Source organism: Belonocnema kinseyi, chromosome 8 (assembly GCF_010883055.1).
Source record: "Belonocnema kinseyi isolate 2016_QV_RU_SX_M_011 chromosome 8, B_treatae_v1, whole genome shotgun sequence".
Classification (NCBI taxonomy): Eukaryota; Metazoa; Arthropoda; class Insecta; order Hymenoptera; family Cynipidae; genus Belonocnema; species Belonocnema kinseyi.
Window position 1 is genome coordinate 104,245,748 of NC_046664.1, and position 24,353 is coordinate 104,270,100.

The 24,353-nt window shown below is 34.8% G+C and overlaps 1 protein-coding gene across 1 annotated transcript in view; it reads right to left on the minus strand.

Annotated features, from left to right (window-relative positions):
- LOC117179131 (protein 60A) overlaps nt 1-24,353 on the minus strand; it is a 59,486-nt gene that overhangs the window by 9,372 nt on the left and 25,761 nt on the right. Inside the window, exon 3 of the mRNA XM_033370802.1 lies at nt 19,504-19,655. Within this exon, the coding sequence (XP_033226693.1) occupies nt 19,504-19,655 (152 nt within the window). The remainder of the gene's footprint in view (nt 1-19,503; nt 19,656-24,353) is intronic.

Sequence of the window (24,353 nt, forward strand, 5' to 3'; positions counted from 1 at the left end):
TCCTTTATAGATGTCACATCCTGAATGCGGCTCTGTGGCACGCCCAGGTATGTATAAGTCTCTCCAGTGCAAAGGTGTCGTATAGCGCTTCTATCAACGAGCGCAGGATCTTCAGGGATGCCATTAAGTTTTCCTCAATTCAAATAAACCTTGGCGCATTTGTCTAACCCAAATTCTATTCCAATTTCCTTAGTATATCGTTCGACAATCCCTAGAGCTAGATGTAGTTGCTCTTTGTTTTTAGCATAGATCTTAAGATCATCCATGTAAGATACTTGAGTTACCTTGTACTTTCGATCTGCAGTTTGCCGCACAAGTACCCGACCGAATGGCGAAGTGTTAGATATAGTGGCAATAATGTAAGGCAAAAAAGGAGTGGGCTCATGGTGTCGCCCTGAAAGACACTTCTCTGAAAGGTGACCTTGTTAGTTGTCACACGATTTTTTCCAAATGAGATAGTAAACCTGGTTTTCCAAAGCGGCATCGATCTATCTATGCACCTAACTATTTGCGGATGAACCTTTAAGATTTCCAAAAGACAAATGATAAATCTATGGGAGGTCGAATCGAAAGCTTTCCGATAATCAATCCAGGCCATCGATAGGTCACGCTGGTAGAATGCTGCATCTTTTCAGACACATCCACCGATGAGCAGGTTCTCCCAACATCCGGCTACGCCTTTCTTTGAGCCTCGTTGTTCATACATGTCTTGCCACACAGGTTCAATTGCCCAAACAATCCTATCATTTAGGATAGCTGTAAATATTTTATAAAGTGTTCGGGTCAGCTAAGTTGCCTATTTTCGACAGGAGTATTGTCCGCCCTTGCACCAACCACTCCGGAATCGGCTCTTCCCAATTCAAATATGAGGTAAAAATACGGGCCAAATGCTGATGGGTTGAAGAAAACTTCTTCCACCAGAAGGTGTTGATAGCAAACGTTAGCTCAGGCGACATCGACTTCCGTCACGTTCCTGTGGAAGTTGCCGTGCATCCTTTTATTGAAGAGCTGTTCACATAACTTCTCCTGTGCTTTCTTGATTAGGGCCTTCAGGAGTGAGTACTCGAGATGGATAATGTTTGATGCATTTGGCTCACTCCTGATATTGAAGTGAAGATCGCGTTTTCCAGGCGCGGATCCTGGGGTTGTTCTATGGAGCCATCATCAACCCCCCCCCCCCCCAACCCCCGGCAGCCCAGGCTTATATTTCAAATATTTCTTTGATGGCCTTTTTTTAGCGATGTTCTCAACCAGCTCTGGTGGAACCCCACCTGAAACCATTGCCTGGATCAGCCTCTGAGTGTTTTAACAGCCTCCTCCGCTGCTTTGCACATAAATGATCCTTTGCCCACCTCTTCGTCTTGTTTCACCATTTTAAGAAGAGGGTGTCGTCGGACGGCAAGCATGTTCATTACAGATACTTCATTCCTCGCCGATAATTCGGAGGACCAAATCTATCCGATAAGACATTTGTATTTACATCGGAGACCATTCTTAATTAATATTGCGCCCTAGATGCTGCATTATGGTATGCCCAGGTATGTCTATATTCTTTAGGTCTTCATTTTTAACATATATCTTGAGATCATCCATGTCAAATAGATGAGTGACCTTATGTTTTCGATTTCCAGTTTTACCGCAGAAGTACCCTTGATAATGGCGAAGTGCGGGAGATAATGGCAATAATGTGAGGAAAAATAGGAGAGGGTTCATGGTATCTTCCTGAAACACATATCTCTGAAAGGTGACATTGTTAGTTGTCACAGGATGTTTTCCAGAAGATATAGTAAATATGGGTTTCCATAGTTTTTGCAGAAACATTTATCAATGAGCACGTTCTCCCAACATCCTGCTACACCTATCTCTGAGCCGCGTTGTTCACAAATCACTCTCCGTCCAGATCCGATTGTCCGAACAATCCTAACATTTAGAATAACTAAAGATCTTATACAGCGTGTTCAGAGAAGTTATTGGCCTGAAATTCTTAGAGCCAGACAAAATGCCCATCTTCGGGAGGAGCAACGTGTGTTCTTTCACAAGCCACTCGGAATAAGCTTATATTTATATATTTTTATATATTTATATAAGCGTTATAACAGGATAAGGGAATTTTTAAATATAATACATTCAGATTTACGTTACCCCGCGGAACCCCTACTGCTTCTTGGGACTTTACTATCCCTCAGGAAACCCAAAGACCACCCCTCTTCAAAATTCCCTTCTTCTTGAAGCTTTTTATGTACTTTGTGTCTTCATACAGTGGATGCTAGACTTCGTAGACTTCTCTCGAAAACCCTTCACCTCCTCTGGTTTGCGTAAGTGGTTGACAGTAACTCACAGTAACTGGAGGATCTCGGAAGAGTCGAGATGGGTCAGAAAAAAACTGTTAATTTTATCTGCCTCATTACTCACTCCGCTCTAGACCAGTGGTCGGCAAACTTTTTGCACACTTTTCAGGTAAGGGCAGGTTTGACCCAAGAAATTTTTTTCGCCGCCGCGCTTCGTTCGTCAACGCCACTGCTCTAGACTTCTCATATAATGAGAGATAGTACCCGCATTTTCTCAGCAATATGCTGCTTGGTGATCAGCAGCTTTGATTTGTTAAGTGTGTGATGGGAGATACGCAGTTCGAGCGCGAAATGTCAAACCTTAGCAGTGAACTTCCTGCCAGATGTTAACTGGTTAATCACAAACTTAATGAGGGACGCGTACTATGTTGTCCAGCCTATATTTGTATTGGGTTAATGTATGCATATTTTGTTTATATAATCAACCGCTGTTTTTGTTTTACAGATTGCATCCGCCAAAATTATCGCTGCATTATACACACTACCAGATCTTTGGGCTTGAGGGAAACCTGGATGTTGATGTTTGGCCTGGTCTTATATAGAATTACTCTTCCTCTGTTGGGTACCTGCTCGTATATATAACATCTTTTTCCAAAGTCATCGGCATGAATTCGTAGCAGTTAGTGCGAAATATGCAACAGCTCTATGTGTTTCTCGCAGTCGAAAGTATTAAGATGTAGCCGGACCATCATATTGGCTCTCTCTTGATTAGCTTCCCCAATTCTAGGGCAGTTGGCCCCTGTAGAGACACTACTCCCTGTTACCATGCAGCGTTCGGTAAGGTTACACGCTTTCACAGAAAAAAATTGAACTGTAATCTTTACCCAGATTTCATGGTAAGGATTACTTGCAATATGTCGCATGTTTACATCAAGAGACGCCTCTCTTTTGTTACTTAACAATTTACTGAACTATCAACTTTTTATACTTTTTTCAAATTCTAAGGAATATTAAGAATTCTCCTCTAAATTCTCTGAATTTTTTGGAACTTTATGAACTTCTCATACGTACCTCGAAAAGTACCGTATGTAAAAATCTTCTAGCACTGGCCCAGCACGGCCCAGGCGAGACCGTCTGATTTTCAGTCTTGACGCTGATCAGATGGTCTGACCTGAGCCTGGCCAAAAGTGTAACTTTTTTTTGGCTTGCCCCTGGCCAAATCGCATGGTCAGCTGCTAACTATTGACTGTTCTGCCACTAGTTAATGACTAAACAGTCAGTAGTTAAAGGCTGGTCAGCCACCCTGAACACCCTGTAACTTTTTCAAAATATTTCAAAAGAAATTTTTGCTGATCAAATTTAGAAATTTGTTTGGTCTGGGATAGCTGTTCAGCAATTGACAGCAATTGACAATCTAGATATAGCCACATAAGAAACCAGACCGCCATGAAATTTTTCCACACGGGGTAAAGTATCTGCGATAAGTTTTTGAGCTAGATCGGCCCATTAGTATTGTTTTCTTTGCATGAACTTTTTTCTTAAAAAATGTTTATGAGTAATTATATTTGTTTCATTTTTACAGTATTATGTAAATTTTATCGTAGATATTTTGGCTTGCTTAAGACGCTTCGATTGACCTATTGACGAACCTCCCGCATGGCATTTTATTATCTAACAATATACGGATTTATAAATTTAAAGAAAATTGTTTACCTGGTTTATATGAGCGAAACATGTGTTATATTGGGGATAAAACAGTTAGCTAATGACAGTTATATATCGCAGGTTATACATTTTTGATTTCATTTTCCAAACAATAATATATACATATTCTAAAAGTTTGTTTGGGGTATTTCTTTAGTTTAACTATGTTATGAGTTTAAAATATGCATCCTATTGTGTTTATCAATGCTGAAACTTCCTAAGGATTTTTTTTGCCCGATTTTTTATGAATAATTCTCATTTTTCTCATATAAATCTGCCAGTTGGCGATCACTCGGGCCTGGGCGATAACTGGTAGTTTTACCTTACCTCACTTCTCTAACTAAATAAGTTATTCGTTACAAAAAGACCGCTGGCGCTTTATCTTGCCGAAACGCCTTAACATTTGGAAATCCACCTAACACTCGGGATCCCCATTATCCCCCTGGATCCCACTTATCCCACAGGGTCCCTATCCCTCTGAAAGACTAAGCTTTAGCTAACGAGACCCAACCTTTCCCGCGGATGCCCCATATCCCGCAGAACCACCCTATCCCTCGGAACTCACATTTTCTGACGGGACCCCGTTTGATCGTACTAATCTTCTGGACTCTCCATATCTCGGAACACCTGGGCCCTTCAGCCAATGGAACCCAACCAATGCGGAACCCCTGTTATCCCATGGAACCATATATCTTGTGCATCCCTATCTCAAGGAATCCCGTCATCCCTCGGAACCATTCTATCCTTTGGAACCCCACCTAACCTGGACTCTCTGTTATCCGCCGGGACCCCTTCTACATCACGATACCGTAGTAGCCTTGAGAAAACTGCACCTGGGAGAGCCAACAAGACCCCATACATTCCTCGGGACTTATGTTATGCCACGGAATATCCTAGCTAAAAAATGCATATACAGGAAACTCGGAGGATCCTGCACATGTTACTGTACACAGTCCTGCACATGAACCTTTACAGTTAATATTGATGGTTCCGTTGCAAGAATTTGGCAATGGAAACTGTACATGATCCTGCAAAGGAAACTGTATACAAGCTAACCTTTGAGTCATATTGTACAGGTTCATTCACAGAGTGAATTAAGACGCGGGTTCATGTACTCCTGTACATGAACCCGCGTCTTAATTTACTGCTTCAGATCTGCTTAGAATCTGCTTAGGATCCTTTACATGAACCTGCATAGGAATTAATCCGCGAGGGTTCGTCAGTGGCTTGGCTATCTCCGTAGAAAAATCGATCTACGTGGGAGTAAAATGAAGGAAAATTTACAGCTGGAAGCGACATGATTTTTCGTGATGGCCTTCTGTAAAGGACCCTACATGTTTCTGTACAGGTTCCGCACTTCAATTTACTGCACGAAGGAACCTGTACACGAATAAGTACAGGATCATTTAAAGATTACTTTATCAATGCAGGTTATTTGCAAGAATCGACAGGATTACCTGTACAGGAATTTCCAGCTGGGATATTTATTCGACAAAAATACCCTTATTACACGAGACAGACACCATCTAATCCTCGATTCTCCCGTTATCTATCGGTTCCCCACCTATCCATCAGAACTCTTCTTATTTGGAACCCATCCAAATTCTACCGAATATTCGCATTCCTCAAAATTTTAGTTATCCGTCGAAACCCCATCTATCCTGTGGTACTTAACATATTTCCTGGGATCCCAGTTATCCTTCAGAACCTCGCCAATCTCTCGGAACCCTTACTATCTCAAAGGATCCCACCTATTCCTTGGGACCATTGACAATCCACCAGACGTCAGCATTCCTCGATAATTCACCTCATCCCTCTATCTCTTGTTACCTGACTCATCTCACGGTACGTAACTATGTCTCTCGGGGCTCCACTGATCTCTTGGAACCCTTACTATCTGGCAGGAACTCTTGTTTCTGGGGACTTTACTTTCCCACAGGATCGCCTCACCTCTTGATTCCCCACCTATTCCACGCTACTTAACCTATTTCTCGGGATCCCACTTATCTCTCAGAACTATTTTGGGGCCCTTAATATCTCTCAAGACCCCACCTATTCCTTAGGATCCTTACTATTCCACTGGACCTCCGCATTCCTCGCGATCCCGGTTTTGCAGCATGACCCCACCTATCCATCGGGACCTAACCTCACCTATCCTTTGAGCCTCTTAAAATCTCACAGGACCCTACCTATTTTTTGGAAGCCCTTCTTCTTCCAGGGAGACATTCTACCGGGCTTCCATATTCCCTCAGGATCATCTTATTCATTGATACCCCATTTATCCCAAGGCCCATTACCCATCTATCGGGGCCTCACCGATCTCTTGGAACCCTTACTATCTCACAGGGCCCACATCTTCCTTGGGACCCTTCCACTACCGGACCACCGCATTCCTCGAGATACTCGTTGTTCCGCAGTACCCCACCTATCCTACGATACTTAACCTATTGCGCGGGACCTCATGTATCCCCGAGGGACCCGCTGATCTCTCGGAACCCTTACAATCTCACAGGAGGTCATCCTTCTCTTTGGGGCTCCTACTATTCCATCGGACCTCCGTATTTCTCGAGATCTTTGTTATCTGCTGGGGTCAGCTATGAAGAAAGTAATTATCATTTATAATAAAAATTTTCTTCTTAATTAAATAGGCTGCAAAACCTTTGTAAGTAGGCGCATGACACCTACTTTGACTAGTTTTTGTATATCATTGAAAAATCTTTCTGTATGAGGAAGCAAACTTATTTGATTCAGAAAAAAGAGCTTATTTCATTTTGAAAGTCTTTAGATTAATAATTGTCCAATTGTGAACGCTCCAACGTGGTATTTACTTGGAGATGCAATAAGCTGCATTGTTAATTACAGTAAGCTGCATTTTGTGATAATTGTTTTTCCTGCTGTAACCAATTGATCCACTTTTAACTTAAAATTTGACGCTTATGGATGTTGTGTGTTAAATGTGGAAGTGTTCATTTTGAAAAGATAAATTTCATTGTTAATTATTCTTTAATATTTTAGTTTCAGTTCGAGTTTAGTTTAGTTCAGTTAGGTTTTCAAAACTGGAAGTGAAATCCACGTGGAAATAAAAAAATGAGCAGGTATATAATTTGAGATAAAATAATTAGAATGGTGTTTATTGGACGGCTTGTCCTCTGTCACGTGTGATTATTTATAGCCAACCTTCATGAATACTTACTATTTAAGAATCTCAACGCCTCTAGTGGTCACGGTACTCGGTATTTATCGAGCCGTTCACTTTGTTCATATAAATATGCATTATACATGATGCAAATATATCCAGAACATATCTAATTGGTACTGATTCTATTCTGAGCTTCTATAATTGTAGCAAATAAGTGATATTTTTACATTCCAAGCCAGAAAAATGTACACCAATTCTCAAATCATCAAAAAATAAATATTACAGACCTAAAGCTATAAAAAGAAGAAATTTAAGCAACCAAAACTGATGATAATCAACTTATCTGAATCATTCAGACTTGGGTTGGGTTGTGTTGTCCAAAAATCTAGTATTTTGGAAAATATAGACAATTTTGTCAGTAACAAATAAAAATTGTACAATGTAACTATTCATAACTAAAAATGAGTTATTTTAAGCTTTTTGTCGCTGTGAATTACATAAGTTTATAAGAGTAGTTTCTTGGACCAGGAAGAGTGAAAAATGGAGATGAATATAATTATCGTTTCCAGATAGCCGATTCCGGTTTAGGATTACTATACCTATGCAAATAATTCCTTCGGCACCAAGTTGAGTTCGAGAAAGCTAGTAAATTGCCTAGGAGGAATGCGCATTTACCATGTTTGCAGACACCTGCTCCTGCACTTGTCCGACGAGGGTATCTACTTGAAACGAGTATAGCTGTTGTGTTTCTCAGTTCGATATCACATAATAAATGGTCATAAAAATTATTAGGACTTACTTCTGATTTTAGGAAATAAAGACGTTTGCTAATTTTTAGCGGAATGAAGATTCACCAGCGCATTCACAACTTTATTAAAAGAAGTTGTCAACTGCTTGCAGTGTTTTTACAAAACTTCAGAAAAATATAACTGACATTTAGGGGAAAGTCGGTTAGCACCGGACATCGGGTAGCCTAGACCACTCAAGATTTTGAAGAAATTATACTTTCTGCGATAGAAAATCAAAATTATTATATTTCAATATTGTCGAAAAGCATAACTTTAAAAATCTGCTCGCAAGTTTGAGCGGGCCTAGGGCGCGTATCTGTTGAATCTCGTGCTTCGCGCTCGGATATTTATTCTTTGCATTTGAAATGCTTGAATGAAACTTCATCAACTTGATCATCATGTATAATATGCTGTTGTTAAATAATAAAATAATAATACTTAATAAAGTATAGATAGCTTTGAGGTACACATTCTCATCGTGACACTCGCGTTGCGCGCTCAATTTTTGACGGAAATTTGTAAATACACTGTTAAAAATGTTTGCAATTTTAATATACATTTACTATACATTTGTATACTAAATCTAAGTACTCGGTCTATGAAATAATTATGAAGAGGCTGCGTAGTAAATTTAATATACCTTTATATTGATCAATTCTTAGAAGAGCCAGGTAATTCCACTTTAAACAAATTAAAAATAATTTTGGCAGTAATGTTTAATTCTAAATAATAAAGCATTATATTTGTTTCTAGTTGAACACAAATTATGCTGGGTTTCAATTGGATAAGTTCAATTAAGTACATAATTAAGACACCCCGTGCAGAAATCGCCCGATTTCAAACTTAATACCGATCTGGCCCCGATCAGATTTCCCTATCTGGCCCTGATCGGTAATTTCTTACTGAAACGCCATCTCTATGCGCTCACAGAACTAATGCTGCTTGATGTTTTCTGATAGCGCAGTGAAATTTGTATACACACTACTCGTTTATAATATTCTACCAATGATTAAAAATGCATAATGCGAGTAAGCCACGTGTTCGGAGGCACCAAACACCAGCCAGTATACCTCGAAACCTGCGCGAGGAAGATGAGAGTAAGTAATATTACACTCTGCGGGCTCATTGAAACCTAACCTCAAATGCATTAATAATTAATTAAATTGTTTCAGGTAAAATTAGTATAATTACCATTAGATGAGTCAAATATTATATGATAAAATTTATCAAGTTCTTTTGTTTTCAATTATTATTTAAGAACTCAAGGTTTTTCTATTTAATGAATAGTTAGAATTATCAAATCCATTGACAAGAAATGGATTGCAGTATGCACAAAATTGTAATGTTTTTAGATTATGAGAATAAAATATTTGATACAATCGATTCTGTTATTGAAACTTTGATTCTGTATTAATAATAAATTCATTACAGGCATACATTAAGGACCAATTTTCATAACATGAATTTCGGAATCAAGTAGTACAATCAAAATTCAAACTGCCAATTGGTTTCTAATTGGTTTCGCGCGAAGTTTAAAATGCTAAACAAAGTTATTTTTCTTTTTTATTATAAACAATGACATTTCAGCATATAAAACTGTCCATTAGGTCGAAGTTAATAAATGATAATAAAAATGAATTGTATTTAATTCATTTTTATTATCAAATACATATTCCGTAAATATTATTTAAAATAACCAGAAATATTTCATTCAAAACTTTTCATTTTTGTTTAAAAGTTGTTTGGTCTATATTGCTTCTTAACAGACTTGAAAAAATAAAACGATATAATGAATGATAGCTCAATTTTTCGGCGAAAATATTATCTACAATTTCGAATTTCTCAAGAAGTAATGCAATTGACAGAAAATTGAACTTCTTTATAGTAAAATGTTAATAAATCGTAAATCATAGGTTATTTCCCATTGATTTTCTTTGGAAGCATTCGAAAATGTCAACCTGTAGGAAATCATTTTGCGAAAAAGTTTTTCTAATTTGTTAAGAAGTTTTATAGACAACATTTTTTTCAAGAAATTAAAATTCTTGATTAAAATATTTCTGGTTAACATCCATTTTTTCATAAAAAATTAACCTTTTCCTCGAAACTGATACCATCTACAATAAGCTTACGTTTTTTCAAAAGTATAATTAAATTTTGTAGTCTGAAACCTCTTCTTTTCGTGCATGTCGTACTTTAATTTAAAATTTAAATAACTTAATTAGAAATTCAAAATATTAAGATGGTCTTCGAAAGGAGAGGACCATTCGATATTTTCTAGTTTACTTATATTAAATCTCCATTCGTGAAATTCATGAATGGATTATAATGAGACTAATCGTGTACCGATCGGGCACCGATGGGGCACCGATCGGATTTACCGATCGGGTCTCCCGACCTGGCCCCGATCTGGGCGTGTGTTTCATCCGCGATCTGGCTCCGACCAGGATTCCCGATCTGGACTGGTCTGGCATTGACAGTGAATTTTGATGAAAATCCCGCCCGTACGTTGCACTTTGATTATAACTAAGAATTTAGTTGATGAATTGTAGATTATTATTTTAGTTTTAAATATTTGACAAGATTTCAATACATCAAAGAACTTTCAACTTTTATGCGCTCTATTTTACTATGCATGTATATTATTTTACAAGATAATTTTATATTAAATTTACTAAGCATATATGCATATTGCTTCCATTACATTGATAGTAAAATCGCTATAGAAATTTTTAACAGTGATATTTTCTCAAACATCTTAAAATAAATAGAAAACTAAAAAACTTTTCAGATATTTTTCTCTACCTCGCGTTGTTATGCTAAGAATAGGAATGTGAATTTCGTATTATTTTTTATGGATAAAGCAAAATATCCTAAAAGTCTTCTTTTAGATTTTAACGTATCTCACGTCTTTTGGCGTATTGAAATTTTCGATTTACTGCATATTACTTACGATAAATAAAACAAAATTGGGAGTCCTATTGGAAAATGGTTAAGACATTTTGTAGGATTTTTCAAAAGCTTTAAAAACTTTGTTTCATATTTTGCTTCGTTTGGTTCAAAATTTGAATGGTGTGGTGTCAAGTTTCGAATAATTCTAATACTGTCTCAATCATAAATGATGAATATGTAATAAATTATTACAAATTTGTACCTCTTTTCGAGGTAAATAACTTTTCTATCAATTTTTTTTCGTACGTTTGATCGTTTTTCCACAAATTTGTCATTTTTATCTTTAATGTCATTTTTATTATTAAAACCAAAACTATACTTTCCTTTTAAAAAATGATTCATAACAAATTTGTAGTTCTTTTTTGGGTAAAGAATTTTTGTTAAATCTTTTTTTTTTCGTACCTTGTGTCGTTTTTCCACAAATGTTTTATTTATTGTTTATTTTCAGTATTATTTTTTACGATTAAAACAAAAGGTACGCGTCCTATCAAGAAGTGATTATTAACGAATTTGTCAATCTTTTTTGAGATCACAATTTTTGTTAATGCATCTTTTTTCGTATCCTGCATCGTATGTCAACGAAATGAAAGTTTTTATTTTTTATTATTTTTTGTGCAATCAAAATTTGAATTTTCGAAGAAAATCCAAACATTTGTTATTATAATCTTGTAGGGCTTTAAAAACGCATTTTTTCTTCTTTAGACTTTTTTTCATATCGTGCGTTGTTTGGCTTAAAACTTTGATTTTCGATTGATTTTGAAAATTTCTTAAATGCTATAACTCTGAGAATGTTCTTTGTGTGAAAAAAAGTCATTAGGATAAATTGTTCGTCCTTTTTAACACTATAAATATCCGTACCAATGTGCAGAATTCCTGAAAATAAACCCAAGAATCCATCGCCAAATTTTGACAACCACCATAAAATGTTCCTCTTGAAATTTAAAAACAAAACATAAAGAAAAACACATTTTTCTTCTAAAAAAAAAAGGAAAAGAATTTTTCTCCTTGGACAAAAAATAAAAAAGAGAAAAGAAAAATGATATCTGTACATAGAATTTTCAAATTCAGAAAAAAGTGGTATCAACAATTTTCAAAATGGGCTCACTTTTTGAATTTTTACCCAAAATGGCTGGTTAACGAACTCGTCCTTTCTTTTAGGACATAAAAAGGTGCGCGAAAGATCGATCTAATCTGCTCATTTTTTCGAGAGTTATCGTGTTTACGGACGACCGGACCTCGGACGGACAGAAAGACCGACGCCATCGTGCAAACTTGGTTTTCGGATTCAGGGGGTCTCGAGACGTGGAGATCCGTTGAAAAACTGTGGTGTCAAATTTTGGACAATTCTAATACTTTCTCAATCATAAATGATGAGAATTTAAAAATACAGAATCATATCTCTCTTTAACTTAAACACGAAAATTCGATCTAAATAGGATTTGGTGTCTAGAAAACATGTATTTTGTTACAAATGCACCAACAATATTATACAATATTTGAAAAACTACAAAAAACATACGATTGGTTTTGGCTGGGATACATGCATTCATTCGCAAACCATAGGTGACTTGTAATTTTTGTTAAGTAATTTCACGACTTTTTTAGTCAAGAACTAATAAGTAACCTCTTTTAGTAAACACCGTAACCTCTAATGGCTTTTGATTTTATTTGTGGGCATTTTTATTTTAGTGTATAAAATTTTAAAGTCTTAATTTCAAAAATCGATTTGCTGTTGTACAATATAATAATGAAATGTCCAAATATTACGATTTTCTCAGTAGCCAGAACTACTCGACACTCTCTTTGAATAATCGTTTTTAGTCCTCAAGTAAATTATGCTTGGAATATCTGCTTTTGAGTTGTTAGTAAAACAACTAAAATTATAATTAACGTTTTATATATTTATTTCCACCGAGACTATTTAGATTATTAATAAAGAGGCTATAAAGTGGCCGGTACTATCCAAATCTTCCCAGCGATAATAACGACGAAAAAATATCTTTTCGAAAAAGGTCCTTAATCCTTTTAAATTTGAAGAATTCGTTTTTGCTGCAAATCTCTTTATTCTTGGAACCCGAATGACAATTAATTAATGTTAGGTCCTAACAGAGCCAAGCTTAAAATCAGCATCAACTATCATCTCTACTTCAGAGGAGAACCTTCGATGCGAGGTAAACTGTAAAGACTCTTCTAGAGATATTCAGTACATCTATACGTGTCGCAATATAGAAAGACGCGCTTCTTCGAGGAGCACTTTACATACACAATACATACACATATATATTTTATCTTCACGCATAGATATACCAATACCAAGAGCAAGATATGGTAAGGTGTAGCACCGATCTTGTGTTTTATATTGAATGATCAAAGGTAAACCGGTTACGCGAATGCTGGAAAGAGAGGCGTGAGAGGAAAGGAGAGACAGTGAGAAACCTTTGAAGAGGAGTTTGAGGCGAGGGACGCAAGAAACAAAATGATCTAGGCGCGGCAAACAACAAACTACACGTACGCCTCATGTAATTCTCTCACCCTCTCTGATAATATTATATTAGCTAATAGCTATAATAAGCTAGAATTTTTATCAGCGTTCCTAGACAAATTGGATCGCAATCCAGTATCATGTGGGGAAAAGTAGTAGGATGTGCCTATGTCAAAATTATATGACTGCAAACACAGGCAATCTATTAAAATTTCATTAATTCCTTTGAATTCTGTTGAACATTTTTAATTACCCGTGAGTTATAATCAATTCCCTAGATTCATTCGAATTCTCCTGAATTTTTTTCATTTCACGTGAATTCTTTTCAACTCCATTGAATTTCTCTGAACTTTCTCCAATTTTTTTAATAGTCAGCTGCATTTTTGAAAGAATTTTTGAATCCTAAGGTATAAACTGTTTAAACTCGAAATTATAATTTCAATTCTGTGAGGAAAAATCTTCTGGGACTGGTCCGGCCCAGACTCGGCCCAGTTCCGGTCCTCATGATCTGTTTATACTGTGTCTTAGATGGGGTGGGCTGGTAGTTAGCGAAAAAAAAAGTTCGTAGAGAAGTTGATTATTATCAAAGACAATTGCTATCCGATTTAAACCTTTAAAAATTTTAATAAGATTCCGCATCAAAATTTCATAGCCAACTTTTGGAAAAAAAATTTTTATATAATAGCAACAATTTTTAAAAATTTTAACTTTTGAAGCTTACTGATTTTAACAGATACTTCGATTAATTCAAGAATAACTATTGAACATGAAGTAAATATAAAGAAAGTTCAATAGCAACGCTTATGTTTAAAAATTTATTGAATTTGTTATAAACAAATAAGTGAATGAAAATGGTTTCGACGATATAGGTAGCGAATTTTTTAGTTTGCAACACGACGGAATTTAATAAGAAATTAAATCCTTAGCGTTATATGATCCCTAATTCCCTATACCTCCCGGCGTCGTAAGCCAAGTAATTCATTTGTTCATTAAGTTTGTTTAAACAATGATAAAATATTATCGATTTATAGCAAGAAGTTATTGATAAACAATTATCTGTTAATTCCATGAAAAAATACTTGTATTAGTTACTTATTTACAATTAATTGAGTTAAAAAACCCAAGTTTGTAGGTACAAAAATATCTAAATAAGAAAAAATAAAATAAATAAATTTCCATCATAATTATCGAATGTGTACAATTGTTTATAATATTTGTTTATAAAATAACCAATTATCTATTAACATGCATTAATGCAACTGAAAAACTCGTTTTGACTATAAATTGTTCAAATTTATTGCGAATGAAGCCGCGAATCGTTACGAATCCTCAAGAAACAATTTTCATTCACTCATTTGTTGATGACAAATTGAACCATTTTTTAACATTAACTTTGGTATCAACATCTTCTCTAGAAAGTTCCTTCATCTTTTATAGATATTCTTGAATGAATTCAAGTTTTTTTTAATGGAATACATCAAAAGTCTTTTCGTTTCGTTTTTGCTATTAAGTAGAAAAATAGTTAAAATTTTTTCAAAAATCTAACATAACGGTCCGATGTGGAATTTTATTAGATTTATATATTTTTTTAAACGTTCAAATAGGATAATAATTGTGTTCTGAAATTCAATTTGTCCACGAACGTTTTATTGGTCCCATTTTGTAACTTAAGATTCCGCATCACCTAAAAAAATTACTCCAAACTCTCGCTTTCAGTACAGTTTTGGGAGTTGCCTTCAAGTAGCCTTGGACTGAATTTCGGGGGCTGGAAATGTAAACAATCAGGGCCGCCTTAACCGTTTCCAATTGAAATGAATGCTATTGCGCAATATACTTGACTCAGTACTCGCGCAAGGCGGCACTTCCAAGACGTCTATCGCAAACGCTCTCACCATGCTCCCCTGAGAAACTGCGTGAGCTATAATAGTTCTAGAAAGGCCGAGAACGGGGTGACTGATGCGAGAGTTTTGTGTAGTTTTAACTAGTCGCCACTTCAAAAATTGATATTTTCTTGCCCCCTTCGTTGATAACCGGATTCGACAAAAATGGGTCTGGGGGAGGAGTAGGAAAAATCGTACGTACAAATGGCATGAAAGTTCGATTCTACGCAGTGAAAAACATGGCGAAGATGAGTCGAAGGGTGAGTGCTGTGTCTTCATACGAACAGAGAGCACCTGCCAGTGAGCACCATTTGTGTGTATCGAATAATGATTTTCTTTACCAATCGAGGGTTTTACATTTGTGTGTAAAGGAAAAGAATAATGTAAGGGGGTGGAGTGGAGTGTATAATTAGTCGAAAAAACATAACGTAATATGTGTATATGATTCCTTAAGCGAAAATTACAAACAGTCACCCATTCGAGTTCTAACCGCGATCTTCCGTGCTTAACGCGTAAAACTCGACGAGTCGAGAATCACCGCGCAGCTATACAGCCGTCGTTAAACTATGTACTTTTAATTAATTTCATCCTTTTGAGTAATTTAAAATCTGTTAAAATCCTTTAAATCCGTTTGTATTCACTTGAAAACATCAAAATTAACTTGAATTTTTATATTCTTTTAATTTGTTTTTAATCCCTTTCAATTTTTTAAATTCTGAATTCAGGTTATCTTAAAGTCGCTATTTGTAAATCTCTCGATTGCAAATATCGTAGAAATTATGTCAAATATACAGAAATTTAATTTTCGCGGCTCTTTGATCTTAAGCAGCCCATCTCTAATCCCCCCCCCCCCCAATGTTTGTGTACCTAGAATGAAAGCTAAATTAGATTGCGTAGATAGGATCAAAATTGAATATTTAATCTTTGATCTAAACACGAACTGTGGTATTTCAAGCGTCGTTATTTGATACACCTGGTGAAGAACAACAATTTTCAAAAGCTGAAGCATCGCAACAGGTGTATCCTGGCTTATCTAACGGATCAGAGGGTTTCTCTTCCTCATCTCAGACCTCATCTGGAATTCGGTGGCAGAATTGGATTCGGGGGCAAACTTATCTTACGATCTGGGACTCTTTCCTTCTTCCTTTTTCTTTTTTTTTCTTATTTCTCTTCCCCACGCCCATTCCTACGCGCGCCTCCACTAAGTCGAGAAAGACAAGACGACGCCATTTATCTTCTGACCTTCACTGACTATATTTCCAAAGTATAGCGGAAGATTAACAATATGTACGAAATTTCAGATGTTAATTCAATATTCATTAAGAAAAAAATAATTATGGTTAAATTTGAAACAATAAGTCCATGTGAATATGTTTGAATGCGAGTGCGTCTGGAAGAAATCTGTATCATCTATCCTGAATTTCATATCCCAACCAATCGATTTTTTTCGAACCAATCCGGCTTGAATGAGATTAAATCTGATGCTCCCAATGCGAACAGGATGTAACCGGAATTGCAATCCATTCGTATGAATTGTAAACCTTTCCGAATCAGTCCGACTTCTACGTTTCAATCCGCATTTCGTATTAAATCTGACTTAATATGTTCTGAGAAAAATGCATGGATTATTTTTTCGAAGCTTTGGTTTCAATTGGAATGAAAAATATTTGGACTGTTCAAACTTATTTGCACGAATACGAAATAAAACTATTTTCGATTTAATTAAACTCAACCTGTATTTTTACCTACAGTATAGACCCAATTTGGAAGTCTGACCAAAATCCCACTTAAAAACGATTCCTTCAATTCTGAAAATGTTAAATTTATGAAAGATATCAGTTTTAATTCGTATTCTTAATGAATTTAATAATTCCGATCACAAAAACTTCCATGGTCCCTGATAATGTATAAGGCAAGCTGAAATTTATTCACGATACATTTTTAAAATATCACTGTTGCGATAAAATGTATCATAAATATTTATAGTTATTGCTATTTTTCGATTCTTGAATTTAATTTACATCTTGTTTGAGTTCAAGGTGCGTGTTTTTCGCTGGGTGAGAAACTCAGGAGGTACTTTACGCGAAGTAAGAGCAAAGAACAGGTACAGGTGTAGCAATGAGAAAGCACATACTCATATGCACATATTTGTAATTTTCTACTTATCGCCTGTAGACATTTTTACATGAGGAATATAAAAAAAATGATTTATTAGAGAATTAAGTTAAAAAAATAGTTATTTTAAATTAGGATCTAAAACGACATTTATCCCTCACTGGAGCGCCGCCTGCACTAGTGCCAGGTTCACGCTTGACTGCTTCTGTCGCCCCCTCCTCAACCTCTGAGCATCTCTTGACTGTCGATACGCTCAGTAGTCAGTGCCGTATGGGAAGTTGTTTACATCGCGCTTCCCTGGGTGATACGGTGCTATATTGTGTCGTATTTACAGACTATATGCGTATCCAGTCCTGGATGTTGACATTAAAAAACTCCCTCGTTGCTATGCCGACCAGACCCAAGGCCGTCATTCTAAGAGTGATGAGTTTATTAAAGAATTGTGAGCAAAAAATTAATTTTTTTATATCTAGTCCTTTTAATTTTTATTGAATTAAAGTTGTTATATTTTTCTTTTAACATTGGACTGACAACATTTTAAGAGCAGGTCAAGCTCTTTCAAGTTCTAAAACCTCAGAATGTTATAGCTTTGCAATTTATAGTACAGTGAAACCCTTCAATAGCCCTCCCTAATCGTTTATTTTAATAATATAAATTTAATAATTATATATATTGGATTAATTACTATATTAATTACAAGATTAAATGCTTTAATAGAAGTTGCCCTTCCGAGAATTGACGCCACGCCGCGGGTAGGTGTAACAGAAGCTGTGCGGGGTGCGCGGGGTCTATGGTTCTAAGTCAGGCGAGTATTTAAGTGTGAACAAACAAAAGGGGAGCGGGCTAAAATGAGTTAGTTCCGACCCACCGCCAGCCCCAAAATCGGCGCTATAAAAGAGTTTCACTGTATTAGGGGTCATTCGCAAAATACGTGATATATTTTTCAGGAACTTCAGACACCCTTACCCCTGCGTGATGTTTTTTTCATTGTTATTAACATGGAAAATAATACTTTGAGCATATCACGTATTTTCTGATTGAGCCCTTAAAACTTGTTATTTTTTTATACTTTAGTACATTTGAAACAAAAGATTTTAGTTTTGTCTTAATTTCTAAAAAGTTAGGTCGTATTTAGGTTCACCGAAATTCGGTAAGCACACACCAAATATTTTCGATGTGCCTAAACACTTTGAAAAAGTTATTTTAGAAAACAAACTGATGAATATGTATAATAATAAAATATTTTTTTTTTAATTCGTGAATTTATAGAATGGGATGCTTATAAATGTTTGAGTTCTTACAATCCCACTGAAATGAAGTTTACAGATTAAAGCCTAAAATATTTTTGAAATTAATATTTTTAAATACTTGGTGAACGTGCTTGTATCCAACAAACGCCAGTAAAATAAACCGATCTAACCAGTTGAACGAGAGCTAAATTTAGGATTATCGATCTAGACTTCAGGAAATTTCAATAAGAAAGCCCACGTATATTTAAGAGTATATTTAAAAGTAAAAACAAAATTATCCTGTTTATGAATCACACAACATTATGTTCTATATATATTCTTTATTTATCTCAAAAATGTAATTGCATCCTCCTTGAAAATTGTGATTAAAATCAAATAATAATAGCTTCAAAATGCCAGTTGAAAATTCTTTTTAAACAATAATTATATGTTTCATAATTTGAAATTTGTAATTGGCATTACCTAAGTCTGCAACATAATTTTTGCTGAGGAATTTTACGACGCGCACAGGTATACACAAACAATACATATTAACTTTCGCTTTCTGTCTTGTAAACGGCGATTCTTCTCTTTCGCTTCTTAGGCCTAGCAGTTATATGTATATTCAATTGAAACTCTGCTTTTCTTGATAAAAAATAATTTTATAACAATTTTTGCTATTATAATAATTAAAATCCAAAGCAGAATGAACTGATTATGCAAGACTAAATCCAGTATGTGTTCTCGAAGAGTCTGTTTCGGGTCAAAAAATTAATGGCGGACTAAAATAGAATAAGCAGAAACGAATACAGTTTCAGAAATATCGTCTTGCTGGTAGAAGGAACATTAAATTGAATCGTTAAAATGAAATGACCCATTTAAATTAGAATCCACGATTTGAAAATCGAAATTTAACAAAGTTTACTTACCAGATCGATCCGATGGATGTACAGAAAGGTAAAATCCTTGATTACCGCGAGGATTATTGATCCAATGTTGAAGAGGTCCACTAACATTAAGAGTAATCCAGCCTTCTCTTACAGTAGTATTTACAGAATCCACATATTGCAGTTCTCGTTCCCTGAAAAGAATGTATAAAACTGTCTAATTTTGTCAGTTATGTTGTTTTTTATAATGCACTGGCACCTCAATATAGTCTTAAGCAATTTCCTACTGGACTTATATCGCTTACGAGTATTTCTGATAAATTTCCTTTACGATACTCGGTGTGTCCTTTTAAAAGCATGCAGGGCGCCTATTTCACCTCCGACCCGCTTGCTGAGTCTTCGGCAATTGGGTCAGCAGCACGCGGAGAGGGAGAGAATTAGGCCTATATCGCGAAGGACTATATCGAAGTTCCAGTGTATTTATTTTCAATGCTTTTTAATTTCAACATTATTAAGATTTAAATTTGATTTTCCCCACTTCATCAAATTATTTTATCCATTTTAATAAAATACCTTGTAATAAATACTTTGAACATTATATTCGAAATTATATAAGCTTAGACTTTCATCAATTGAAAGATGAAGTTGAAATAAAATGTACCCATATTAATAAAAGTGTATTAATTTTCTTTTTTAATCAGCTACAGTAGACATAGGTATATTGTCTTTTTTTTAGATAGGTAGATGTGGGCATTCGAATCTTCGACAGTTAATTTGTAGGTTCTGATCATGGGCCATCCATAAATTACTTAACACAATTTTCCGACTATGTTTAACCTTTGCCCCCCCCCCCCCCCCCCCCCCCCCCCCCCCCTCTACATGTAACGTGGGAGGTTCCATCCGTGACATTATGTTATTGAAAGTGAGGGGGAGTCGCTTTGCGACATTTATCATGGAAGAGGAGGAAGAGAGATGTTAAAATGACTAAAAAACGTTCTTATTTTTTAATTTGGAAGCTTAAATATTTGAAAGGTTTTACTCTCGCGGTTTTCGAATAAAACTGGGTTTGATAAAATGGAATATGTTTCCAGATAAAAATTATGATAGGCAATAAAATTCTCGAAAGCAATAAATATATTATTCTAAAAATGAAGCTAACGTTGATGAATCTGGAATAAAAACGATTTAACGATACCGGATTCCCAGCATTGAAAAGTTGTGATAAATCGAAATGTAATGCAAACATTCAATTTCATAATCGATAAATTGGAAAGAACTGTCTATTATTACGGAATTTCCCGTACAGGGCTACATGTATGAAATCTTATAAACTTATTTTTAATTAGTTCAAGCTTCTGTAAATAAGTAAATTTAAAATGTCAGCACTTTTAGGCTTTGAAAATATCAAAATAACGAGCGTTTACAGATTTTAGGTTTGTTAAGTAACTTAATTTACATAACTCATTAATTACGCAGTTTAATTAGAACGTTGGAAAGTAATTAAAATTTTTTAAAATCAAAACTATATCAACCAAAAATTTCGAAATTTCGAATTTCAACTTAGTTATTGCCAAAATAGCGATTTTTGAGCAATTTTTATCTCTTTAAGACATATCCATCTCGGACAATACAGGAAAAATCGAAACTGTCCATTTTTAAGCGAAATTTGTCATATTATAGGATCAAAAAATAAGAAACAAAGTTTTAATTTTGTAATAAAGAAACAAAAATTAACCTTATTAGGTCGTAAGTTTTGGATTTCAAAAATAATTATTTCGATTTAAATAATGCAATTAAAAACATTGAAAAATGGTAATTTATCACCTGTTGTAAAAATACAACTTTTGATTGATAATTAACCGAAGAATTACGTTGAATATGTAAAATATACAAATTTTAATTCCGCTGAATACGTCCGGCTTTGAATAAATAATGAAATTTTAAAATTAGTGAATCTTACATTTTTTCAGTTTTATTATGCATAGGAAATGTGACATTCTTTGTCAGTTGAAGGGCATGCCCTTCAACTGAAACTGAATTCCTAATTATGTGTTTCCATGCATCGAGTTTTTCAAATTACCCAATCGGCATTGAGGAAGAGCGACAACAATGTTTTCGAGATTTCCGTGGCACGCCAATTTTTTAGATATATAGCTTTTATGTAAATTTTTTTTTAATTCTAACCCGAGTATCCAAGAAAAACTTTGTACACTCCAATTTAAACTTGGAAAGTCTTTTCATTTATTACATAAAACAATAAATAAAAGGTTTGTTTTGTTTTTACAAATTGACGGTAAGATTATTCAAATTCTTCCCAAAATCCATAAATATTCTACCAAATAATTGAATACTGAAGATAAATAATGAGTAATAAAATCAATAATAAATTTAATCAGGCCAATAACCCTCTGATGCCAGAAAGATGTACACAGCGCACACATAAACAACGAATGATAAGAAATTCAGTCGCCAGCTTGTCTGTATAAGAGGTTTAGATGAAATAAAGGATGAGAGGGAAAAAAATGTTTATGAAGAAAGAATGCGTCACGCATTTGGAGGAAGAGAAAAGCAAAAATTTCAAGCGTAAAGCAGCCGAGGTCGATTCCAGACGAGACTTAAATTTCCTAATTTACTTCAATTTGCGGAATAGCATTTCCTGTCCAGTAACAGACACTTCATTTCACGTGTAGACACGCAAACACGCTAATTTCTAAAACTTTCATCTACAGTCTACACTATGTACAGTCTACATCAGATTTTTATTTTAAACACTTTTTGACTTTTGCTATTTATTATTTGACTATTTTATTATTAAATTATTAACATTAAGATTAATTCAAAATGAAAATGTGAAATAAAATTGTAAATATAAGCTGAAATTTTCTTAATAAAAATAATTAGTTTAAAATTTTTTTGATTGAAACCGAGATTTAATAATCACTAGAACAAATACATTTTAGATCAGGCAGAGGTTTTTTCTGGAAATATTAAAAGTGGATATATTGTCTAAAAATTTGGATGAAATATATTTCTTGCTCTTTTGTGATATCTTGAGTCGTTTAAGAGAAAAATGTCAAAATTACATTTTTAGGAAAAAATGGTTTAATCCTAAAAATTGATTGCCCTGGACAGATTTCCCTACTTCTAATCGGGCGCTAGTCGGGGAAAATGGAGAGGGCATTCTGAGCAGGCCCTAACGAAAGTGCCCATTTAAAGCTTGACGATTAATAGAGGCACTTCCAGACCCTTTTTATTACCTGATGAATATTTAATTGAGTTGAATATTTAATTGATATGACAAAAAAGGTATTCAACAAATTAATATTAATTGATTGCGAGTATTTTGACTTGAAATATTAATGGTCCTATTTAGAGTGAATACATATATTACATTTTCAAACATACAACAAATAAAATTGCTAACGCTACGGTGTATCGAACACATCTATACCTAAATATATCGCCTAGCAGTCGGTGCAGTCGAGGAAAAAGCCATGCTCATAAGCTATAGCAGTCGGGAGTCTTAACCATTACGCTAATCCTTCAAGTTGCTGGTCGATGAAAAAGCCATACTCATAAGCTACAGCTCAACAAAATTTTAACTTCTTTTATAATTAAATGTCTAAAAGTCTAAAAGTGTAACACAAAATAATATATTCCGTGCACATACACTTTTTTTCTTTTTTGCTTCACGATTTATTTCCAAAACAATAGAAACATTATAAATTTACTTTTAATGTCAATAAACTGGTATCTCAAATTCGAATTTGACCATTTCAGCTATTGTCTTGTTATTTATTTTAAAAATATTGTTATATTTGTTAGGATAATAAAACAAAATGTTTTAGGGATCTTAAAAGATTTCTAAAACCCTGTTCCAGTCTTAAATTGGCCATTCACATCAAACACGGGTATCTAACAAGTCTGAGGAAGATAAGGATGAGAAGACGAGACAACGAAAGGAAGGAGACAGGGGTGGTCTCTCGTCCCTTCCTGAAGCTAAACTAAATCCTAGGTTTATAGTATAGCTAAAGGAACAGGTAGAACAAATACCTGAAATTTTTTCAAGAACTTAAGGACCGCCAAATTAGGGACAAGATGACGATGTCAAAACTAAGGATGGAGCTAATTTCCGAGAAAACTCGAAATTGGTCTCCCACCGTTTCCTCCGAAGTCCTTCTTGCCTCTCTAATATACAAGGATGCAATTTTTCTTTTGTTTCTTTTTTATCAAAAACTATTAAAAATTCCAGATATTTATCAAGCAGGCGAGAACTTTTAAAATTAGAGTGGTAAACAAATTTTAAGAATTGGGAATACATATTTTCGATCGTACTGTCCCATCTTGGAATATATTGTTTTTGTAGTTTTCGTGGCCCCGATTAAAGTTGCACTTAAAAAATAACCCGAAACTAAAAAATCATTTAGAGTAGGGTCTTCTATACAAATTTCCGGAAACTTAAAGTATGAAGAGATTGCCGACAGGAATTTGAAAATATCTAACATTTTTGGTACATTTAAGAATTACCGAAAATTTAAGGTAGCCAAAAATTTCCAAAATTTTAATTTAGGTATACTTCCCAATAATTGTGACGCCCTTTTTTATACTTTTTATCTCATTTAAATTAATTGAAATTCCATGTGGTATATTAAAATGCTACAAAACTGGGTTGTAATATATACCGTAATTCCTGCGCTATATATCGCAATTATCACATTATAATAGCGTCAAATCGTGATATCGTACATTGCAAGATTTTAGATTATATTATTATTTTATTATATTATATGTACGAGGGTTCTAGTAGAGGTCAATCGATATTAGTGCATTATAATATCCTAGAGGTTCCGGAACCTGCTTGAACGTTATTTTATTACGCTTTATTTCAATCG